This window comes from Pempheris klunzingeri, chromosome 10, assembly GCF_042242105.1.
Source record: "Pempheris klunzingeri isolate RE-2024b chromosome 10, fPemKlu1.hap1, whole genome shotgun sequence".
Taxonomy (NCBI): Eukaryota; Metazoa; Chordata; class Actinopteri; order Acropomatiformes; family Pempheridae; genus Pempheris; species Pempheris klunzingeri.
The window spans coordinates 9,575,678-9,585,923 of record NC_092021.1 but is presented as its reverse complement, the minus strand read 5'-3'; the positions used below and the strand labels follow the sequence as shown (position 1 = coordinate 9,585,923).

At 42.9% G+C, this 10,246-nt stretch overlaps 1 protein-coding gene across 1 annotated transcript; it reads left to right on the top strand.

The window, feature by feature from the left end:
- The first annotated feature begins 4,439 nt into the window (after nt 1–4,439).
- asb1 (ankyrin repeat and SOCS box containing 1) lies at nt 4,440–10,006 on the top strand. The gene is made up of 5 exons (XM_070838032.1): nt 4,440–4,605; nt 5,294–5,432; nt 6,836–7,138; nt 8,091–8,473; nt 9,385–10,006. Exons 1-5 carry the CDS (start codon nt 4,509–4,511, stop codon nt 9,513–9,515), a joined length of 1,053 nt encoding a protein of 350 aa, XP_070694133.1. The 5' UTR covers nt 4,440–4,508; the 3' UTR covers nt 9,516–10,006.
- The last annotated feature ends 240 nt before the right edge of the window (nt 10,007–10,246 follow it).

Below are 10,246 nucleotides of genomic sequence, written 5' to 3'. Positions count from 1 at the left end.
TTTTACCTGTCATACTGATCTCTTCTTTTTTTTCTAAACCTTTACTCTCTTCTACCAGTCTGTTTTCGGCAAACTTTTCCTGTGCTTTCAACATCCCTATCCCTTTTGTCTATTTGTTACTTGCTACAACTCAAATTACCTGCACTTTGACGACACTGATTCCCAATCAGTGTCATCAAAGTACCTTCGAGTTGGTCAGAAAAAGCTTTTGGGCAACAATGCAGTGTTACAAACATTTCTTCTGTCTTCTAGATATATCTTACAAAATATAACATAGTCACACTAATTTAATGTACTTTCAGGGAAAAGTAAGCATGTACCCATACTTGTGGCAGTGAGCATGTGTAGCTGCCATTGTGGAGTTCCCCCCACTCTAATCTTATACTGTAGGGTTTGCCAAACTGTTTCTGTTTTGGGATAGACAATGTTTGGTCAGATGACAACTTTTTGGTTCAACTTGAAATTCTTCATAAGTTAAAAAGATAAGAATATTTTACTAGCTCCTTTTGTGACATTAAGAAATGCATTTTACAGATGTAGCTAATATGAAAATATGAAGCAATACCAGGATGATATTGGCAGTAGGAGAATGGACAGTAGAAAGAGAGTGAAAGTAACCACTCTGTCACTTCCAATAATGCCATCTCACTGCAGTCCATATGCAAATGAAATACAAACACCTAAACAACAGCCGACTAGTCAAATATGATTCCTTGTGTAGTGGCCTGTGCCTGAATGAAATTTCACTTAAGTGTTTATAGCACAAGCGTAATTTTGTTTTAACTTGTACAAATGCGGTTGGAACCTCTATAATTTGCGCCCCAGAGGATGTAGACTGCCAGTGTTTCCAAGAATCTAATAAAAACGCTGTGCTGTGACATCCTGGATGGGTTGATGAATGTAATCCAGTACTTTAGATTATGTGTTTTGCATGATGGTTAGTTGCATCAAAACTAGCTAATTTTTTGGATCTGAATGTGATGATCACACTTACTGTAACTAGACCGTCTCTATTCTACCCAAACGTGGGTTCCCACTTCCTTCACCTAATCAGATGGCACAACATCTAAGACCATGAAATCAGCTCTGACATTGCTAATGCCATGGCTTAATATATTAAACCGATAAAACAATTTGTAATTGGTACCAAAAAGCAGATTTATTTTTGACATTGGTGTAAAATATAGACGGCTAGAAACGATACATCTAGAAGAACAGACAGCCAGTAGCTGTCAGTGGGCAGAAATTCTCAGCTTCCGACCGGCAAATTTAGTTTTTTAGACTCTTCATCTATATTAATACTATTCATTTGACTGATCTATTCACTGTGAGGATTCAATTTTCAAAATGTTCTCACATTTAGTCTGGTTTTACTCCATTTTCATATCAGTATTATATTTAGTCCATCAAATAGAAATGTGAACTGTAACCTAATGAAAAGTCGCATTTAAAAATCTCACAGGCAAAACTCCTGGAGAAGTGAGAACCTGTGTGCTCATATGTCTTACATGAGAGGACTATTTACACTGTAAACTATTTGTATCATATCCTCCTTCTCTTTAAACTGTACATTATGTATATGTGGAGATTGTATCATAGTTCAAATCATTATATAATTTTGTAGTGGAGTGAAATAAATGGTTACATTGCAATAAACACGTGTCTCCTGTTGACTGTTGCAGAGAGTATTTAGGAGAAAGCTACAGACTAAAAGTCAATCTAGTCTTATAATGGAAACTTAATGAGAGGTCTGGATGGCTCGAGTTCCATTATGAGCGAAATGATAAATGACCCTGGTTTGTGATTTTGACGAGTTCTTGTGGCGTCTGGCACGGCCGAGTCACACGCTCAACGAGATTCATTTCTTTTTAAGCCCAGACCCACATGACAGAAGTAAAACATTTAACTTTTTGGGACCCTCAAGTAACATTAGCAGCAACTTTTCTCTGGCAAGCCACGAAACAGCTGCAACACACACAAAGCGTATTAGGAAGCCCCTTTAACAGCTATTAAGCCAGACTTGGACAGAGCAGACAGAGACTTAGCTGAAGGCCCCTTGCAGGAGGCATGGACACCTGCTTTCACCAAAGACTCTGGCCCCTGTCTCAACAGGTGGATTAAAGTTTAGGATGACTTAGGATATGACTGCCTCTTCACTATTAAAAAAAAAAATCGATTTGTTGATTTTGCCCTTTGAATTGCACAAAGGATCATTCTACTAATGAGTGACTACACCTTTCACTTTCACCTTTTGTTGCCCGTGGTTACCCACTAATCCTTATGTTAGGCCCAACTGAAAGGCACAAGCACGTTTTTTATCTTAAATCTTGAACATCAACTTCACTTTGTGTGGATAAAACGCATTGCACGTGGGCTGTGCGCTATGTTCCCAGGCCATCTGACAGTGTGGGTTTGAATCTGGCTGCATACTTACAATGTAATCTGTTCATAAACACAATTCAATCACTGCATTGAATTCCAGAATCGTCTTTCATTTTCCCTCCGTGAAACAGCCTGGCCTTTACAGAGCATGGCTCTGCTGACCTGTCCATTTATTTTTAGAGCATCACCAGGAGGCAGCCCTAACCCCCCCCCCACCTCCCTCCCTCCCCTGTGGTGTATCTTTCCCACCCAGAAATGACTCATCACAGATTAACAGCCAAAAAGAAGGCTGACATATGCATTTGACGGTAGGTTTTTTTGCAGTTACCCAGACTGCCTACATGTAACCAGGGGCTGAATAGAATGACTAATCCTTGTGTATGCAGAAACATGGCTATACGGTATGTTGGAGCGGTCGTACCACATATAAAAACACATCATAACATCCATATGTGGATTATGAAACAACTCACCCCCGGCAGGACCGGCACACTGACTTCATCCAGCACAATGACTACATGTACATGTACCTCATGGCCTCTTAGACAGAGCTTCTAACGCTGTAGTCTTGCACTTTCTCAGCCACTCTAAAGCCCTATAGATAAACTGAGGGAATAAACACTCACTTAAGATATGTCATGATGGTCTCTCTCTGTGACGTCTTCACACTGAATGTTTTGGCTGTTCCTTAAGAGGACTGTTGGGGATCTGTTATTGACATGAATAACTAAGCCCTTTTTACGATGTGATAAAAAAAAAAAAAAAAACACAACTTCATGCAGAGAGGACTCAGCGCCCCCCCAGGCCTTGACATGGGCGCCTGGTTATAGTTATAGAACTATAGTTCTAGTTATATAGCCTTCAATAATGACCAATAAAGCTGCTCTCAAAGTGTAAGTAATGCATGTATTTCATAGTTGGCCAAGACAAATTGCAAAGCTACTGAACTCTGCAGTCCAACTCATTCCAAACCATCTCACTTGGGTTTAGGTCGGGTGATTGTGGAGGCCAGGTCATCTGACACAGCACTCCATCACTCTCCCGCTTGGTCAAAAAGCGGGAGAGTGATGGAGGTGTGTCTGGGCTCATTGTCCTGATGGGATGGCATGTCATTACTACAGAATACCATACATTGTCGTACATTACCATAGAATGCTATAAATTACCGTGGATTACCGACACAGACAGTTTCCTGTTGTGTGCATAGACTGTGGTTCTGTGCTACATGTGTGAAAGGGCAACTCTGGATGTCCAGACCTGATTATGTCCTGAGTTCGTATGAGAAAACAGCTTAGGTAAGGACGGGAAATGTGATTCCTAAAAAACATACTACGATTTTTAAAAAAAAAAGTAAAGTTACCTGATCAAAAAGTGGGGGGTTCCCTCTCCCAAGTCTTATAGTTGGGGGTGCAGCTGCTCTGCCTGCTCTGTTGCTCAGGCGCCTATGGGCCTGGGCCCAGTAAACCGGTCCACCACCCCTGATAATATACCTCAGAATAAAAATGGACATTTTAGAACACGTGATGGGTAATTTATAGGCTGGTTCCACTATGTTTAGATTTGGTATATTTAAATTCGACATGTTTTAGGCCAAGCACAGGGCAGGGCTCTCCAGAAATATATATCATTACATATTATTTTGTGTGTGTGTGTGTATATATATATATATACACACACACACACACATATATATATAGATAGATAGATATAGATATAATGAACTAGGCTGTTTTATTACACTGATATAATTCAGCATTACTATAATCCCGTTTACGGTCCTGTTTTAATACTACGATATTTTCAGCATTTACTTATAAAGCAAAACATTTCTTTTAACAAGTAGGACATTTTTCAGAATGTTTTCCATTTGTTTGTGTACATCAGTTTTGCGTCACCTCAGGCGTTCAAAACGACGCGTCCCCTTTAAATCCGTCCAGCTGAGCGCGGTCAGGAAGTAGCGCAGTGAAGTGAGCATGCGCAGTCTGCCGTCATCAGCACGGTCACGTTTGTTTATTTTGATGTCGCTTGTCTGATTCAGATCGTCGGGTTTCCCGGATTTGGGGGAGCCAGTCTCGGCCTGCTGCTGCAGCTCTAGTCTCAGGTTGACGGCGGGACATCTGAGGAGCATGGCCGACGGTCCGGAGGCTGATGTCGACGACCCACCTAGTGTCAATTTCCCTCCGCTTATCACTGTCTCTGACCTGCCCAGTGCCACTGCTGCAGGTAACCATGGCTGAGTGAGCTGTGAGCGACGATGATTCATCAGTCCTGTGAGGGGAGCGTGTTTCCTCCATGTGCGGTGTGTGTTAAGAGGGCAGATGGTGTAATGACAGGCTCCAATCGGCATGACAACAGTAACACAGATGTGCTGCTGATGGGGGCTCCTGTGTGACAAGGTGTGGCTCATGGATTTAGGCATCCATCACAGCTCATAGGCAGATCTTCTATGCAGTGTGGAAACAATAATGGCATCACCTGCACACAGTAAAATGCAAATGAACACCAGCAGTTCAATGGAGTCCTTGTTCCTGTGTACAGCTCCTGTACATGTTTGTAGGTCCCAGCAGGAGCCCAGGGACCAGCAGCTGTCCACCAGAGATTCAGGAGCTCCACACAAACATGAGGAGTAATTTTACTGTACAATTAAGAATTCTTCCCACACCCAGCGGAGACACTGGTACAGTTATGTTAAATGATAATATGCAGTAAGAAAAAAAGCAAGATCCTCAAACGCTCTGACAGAACTAGTAAACAGCACACATCAGCTGTTTAACAGATATGATATTGTTTTTGTGGACTGGATGTTCATAGAAGTCATTTCAGCGTGTTGACTTGGCCTCAAATGATGATTTAGGAATTGCTCATTAAGCCACGCTTTGACAATGTGTTATCTGTGTTCTCACCTCACCAGGCCGTAACCTGAAGGAATGGCTCCAGGAGCAGTTCTGCGACAAACCTCTGGAGCAGGACGACATGCGGCTCCACAATGCGGCCTATGTCGGAGATCTGGACACCCTGAGGAACCTGCTGCAGGAGGACGGCTTCAAACGGTGGGAGGGACTAATGAACGACTTTTTTGTGTTGTTGTTGAAGCATAGAGTCTCCGAATGCTCCATCTTACTGCAGGACTGGCAGCTTTTGTCCAGAGTGTTCTTTTGTGGCACTAAGTGGTTTGTGGTTTCTGTGCTTGTGTGGGTTTGTACGGCAGTCTTCCTGAGTGTCAGCCTGAGAGACACACATGCTGCACAGTATCGGCCCATACAAACCATGAGGCGCTCTTTTACTACGAGCTGGGCCCTTCCATCCTCATTGCCTCATGGTGCCATAAGTGCTCAGGGTTACTGACACTCCAGCCAGGCAGGACCACGGCAGAGTGGTCAGCACTCATTTACCCCCAGTCCCACGGTGGTTTCATGCTGCACTCATACTTGCTCCCGATCTCCACACCCAGCCGACCCATTATTAGTGGTTTAAGCCAGTTCATCAGATTTACAGCCTGCTGTTGTAATTTAATAAAATAGTTTTTATTTCTCTGGGTTGGCCCTGCCCCGCCTATCCCAGCTTGGCTGAGGCAGCAGCGTTGAGAGGGCAGTATTTTTTAGCAGGTATTTGTACTAAATATTTATTATGTGATGACGGCACGGCAATGATATTTTTAAGACTTTGGTAGGTTTATTGTTTTTTATGTGTGTTTGTGGTCATTGGTCTGTTTTTATTTGACAAAAATGGTAGAAAATCTCCCAAGTACAAGCATGACAATTCTACCATGTTGGATTTAGGGCAGCGGTGTAACACAACTTAGTGCATTTACTGTAATTATGTACACATTTGGGGTACTTTTAATTTATCTTTTATTTTATTACTTTTTGCTCCAAACAATGTTTTGTTTAAACAATTGACAATTCATCAGTCAGTGAAGAGAATTATGTTTTTCATACAAAACATTTAATGATTCAAGCCATTCAAGTATTTGCTGCTCTTCCTGTTAATTACTTTCATTTATTTTGAGGTTTGAACAACACAAGCATTGTGAAATTCTCATTTTGGATTCTGGGTCATTGGGAAGACATTCCTCTCTATTTTTACAAACAATCAGTCAATAAATGGAGAAAATAATGAGCAGACTTATCCAGAATGAAAGTAATCAGTAGCTGCAGTCCGATACAAAATAGTTCAAAATGAACTCAGTTCAATTAACCTCAATTAACTCCAGCAGTAAAATCCTGCTTTCACCTTAATGAATGAGGAATAATAATCTAATTTTAGAATATATAATAGTACAACAGGCACAGGGTTTCTGCAGTGGATATGTTTACTTTCAATACTTTAACGACATTTTTCTGGTTATACTAAGTAAGACTTTGAATGCAGCATCGATAGTATTGGAATATTTCCTCCACCACTGATCTAGGGATACAACTAATAACCGTGTCTCTCTCTGCCTTGGTGCCAGGCGCATCAATGAGAAGTCTGTGTGGTGTTGTGGCTGTCTGCCCTGCACCCCCCTGCGGATCGCAGCCACAGCAGGACACGCGGCCTGCGTGGCCTATCTGATCGCCCAGGGAGCTGAGGTGGACCTGGTCGATGTAAAGGGTCAAACGGCTCTCTACGTAGCTGTGGTCAACGGTCACCTGGACTGTGTCAGAATCCTCCTTGAAGCCGGAGCTGATCCCAACGGCAGTCGCCACCACCGCAGCACGCCGTTGTACCACGCTGCGCGGGTGGGAAGGCTGGACATACTGCAGGAGCTCATCAGGTGAGGTTAGGGGGGATCAGACTAAATCCTGGCTGGACTGATGATGGTGATGATCTGTAGCTGTGAATTGGATTTTTGTCACTTTACATATACAGGTTGAATTTATAACTTCTCACAGGACACTGGATGTATGACTTGTTTTTTCTCCTTCCTGCCACTGAGAAAGATGGTACTCTTCATGCCACTAGTTCATCTCCTTCGCTGTTTGTTTTGCTTTACTTTTATGTGATATTGGTTTTATTTATTTTTTGTTTTGTTTCAGGGTCACCATTTTGATCTACTGCTGCCTGTGTGATGTCATTTGTTCCACTGCTTCAGGGAGTTCAGTTGTTTCCTGACTTCCTGAAAAAAAACAGTTTCTTTCATCTTTCCCAGAATGCACAAAATCAAATCCCATTAGTCAACAGCAGCAGCCCACATGAGAAAATAGTCACACTGACGATGAAACAGACTGAAAAGGCTTAAAAATTGAAATTTTAGCCACAAATTTTTGATCTAGAAACTTCTGTTGTTTGCACAGTATGTAATATAATGTACAGGGTTTGTGCAAAGTCTTGAATGTTTTGAAATACTTCATTGCTGGTGTCTCATCCACGCAGTCACTCATATAAACCAAAAATGTAGTCATTTTGTTTGTCTCCTGGCGTCTCACACCAGATAATACTCCTGATCGAAACATTTAATCATAATTAACGCGAACAGCTGGTAAAATAAACAGTGTGACAGAATAAATCGATTGCTGTGGGTATAAAGGCGTTCTGTAAATTACATTTTTCACAGTTGCATTTACAGTAACAATTTAGATGTGATGATAAAGGCTTCGAGAGTCTTGACATTTCTTCGTGTGGGTGCCTTGAAAAAGCTTGAAAAGTGCCTCTTAAAAAGCTGTAAGACCCCCGACTGTATTTCCTTCAGGGGGCATTAAACTGTATCTGTGGCCCCCCGTGTCCAGGTTCCATGCTGATGTAGACATGGACCACCAGCTGGGTCCCCGGCTCCTCTTAAGTGCTCGCACCCTCAACACCCTGGTGGTGTGTCCCCTCTACATCAGCGCTGCCTACCACCACCTCCACTGTTTCCGGCTGCTGCTCCAGGCCGGCGCTCAGCCCGATTTCAACTACACGGGGCCCGTGTGCCACGAGGCCCTGACCCGCGGCCTGGCCTCCTGCCTGCTGGATGCCGTGCTGCGACACGGCTGTGAGGTGGCCTTCATCCAACTGCTGCTGGACCACGGGGCCAAGCCGGCCCTTGTGCCCTGGGACGAGTCTGAGCTGGAGGCTTCTAATCGCAGGAAGGTGGATCCAGAGGCACTCAGGGTCTTCCTGGAGGCGAGGAGTGAGTATCTGTGAATATGCAGGAATCAGTGAGGCCCGATGTAGTATATATATATATTTTTAAATACAGATGTAGAGGTAGCTGGGATGTTGTTGAGGAAAGATTCCAAGGGGAATATAATTTTTCAAGAAACTATAATGTCTTTAGTTGATCTTTGAAGTCAAATGAATGTGTGTTTTTTTGGTTTTGAGTGGTACATACAGGGGTTTGTTGTTAGTTGTTGTTGCCACCCAATCATTTCTCATTTATCATGAAAACATGATATTATTATGCTGTATGGAATTAGTTAATGTATATACTTTCTAAAATCAATTTTAAAAACTCCAAAAAGAATTTTTTTTGTACCAATAATAATTTTGCATGTAGGGCCCCTGTAGGCAGTTGCATTGACTGCCTGTGTGACATGTTGATCGCTGCCAACAGGCCCCTCATTCTTCTATGGACCACCCTACAGTCAGTCAGCCACTCTGCTTTATTAACCCCAGTGAGGGTCACTCTGTGTCACTCTGCTCCAGAGCAAATAATCTGTCTGAGTGATGCACTGCTACACACTCACACCTGGACACTGCCCATCCACTGCCTTCCTGTCACTGAATGACCTGTGCTGCGGCTGTGGCTGAATGGGCATGCATTATAGATGCTTTTCACCAAGTAGACACTGAAAAGACATTTTGACATAAGTTCCATTTAGCTCCTTTGGTTTCGGGGTCCAAGAATTCACTGTCGTAGCACCGGAGTGCAAAGCAGCTTCTTTCCCAAAGCTGTGAGACTCCTTCCCTCGCGACTTTGTGCACTTGAGTGTGAGTGATAACTGAGCAGGTCTGTGCCTCGTTGTCGTGGTTTCCCTGCATCTGTAGTGTGGCTTTGCTGCAGTTGCTGAGGAGTCCCGCCTTTGCTTTGTCTTTTTTCAGGGTGCCCTCATAGGCTGACTCACCTGTGTCGCATCAGGATCCGCAGAGCGATGGGCAAAAATCGTCTTAACCACATACCCTCGTTACCGCTACCACAGCCAATCAAGAACTTCCTGCTTCACCACAACTGACCACCATCCACCTTCTCTACTTCTGTGGAGCTCATCCTACCCGCACCTTAAAAACCCAACACCAACCCCCCTCCCCGGATAGAGCACTTTGTGACCCGATTTGCAGTTAATAATATTATTCTTAAACATTTTTATGTTATATATTACTCCCATCTTCCGGTTACTGTAATTATTTATTAAAATGCTTCTTAACGTGTCTGAGAAGCCTTAGTATACTCTGACCTGTGGAAACTATATGTGTATCCTAAATGTTTGCCTTGTGACTCCCCAAATCACCGGGATGTGTTCTGGTCCTGCTTTAAGTAGCACTTTTCAGCTTAACAACCATAGTGAGAATGTTAGTTTGTACTTGAACGCACCACGTATTGAATATCCCGTTCAAAGGCAGAGGAACTTACCCAGATCCGGTTCCTTGAACTGGTCGTTGATCTGTTTTATGTAAGCTTAGATTTTAAGCCTTTTACCAGCTCTTAGTCAGAGTGGATGGTAAAATGTGCAGCAACCCAGTATTCTTAAGTTCATCCCCTAGATCACTTAGATTATAAGTGACAACTAGTGTGAAGTGCAAGGATAAAATTGTGCTGTAGATCAGATTTGATCTGTATTCTAATTCAGCTTCGTTTGATTATTCTTAGGTTTAATTTGGTTGGCAGTGTAAGGGCTGAGCTGTGGGGCAGCAAACCACTAACACTGTCGTTCTCGTGTTTACATTTGGTGCTGACAGATTCTTT

Coding starts and splice junctions, on each gene's coding strand:
- asb1 (XM_070838032.1), top strand. CDS start 4,509: ATGGCCGACGGTCCGGAGGCTGATGTCGACGACCCACCTAGTGTCAAT. Junction 4,606..5,293: donor GCCCAGTGCCACTGCTGCAG/GTAACCATGGCT, acceptor TCACCTCACCAG/GCCGTAACCTGAAGGAATGG. Junction 7,139..8,090: donor ATACTGCAGGAGCTCATCAG/GTGAGGTTAGGG, acceptor CCCCGTGTCCAG/GTTCCATGCTGATGTAGACA.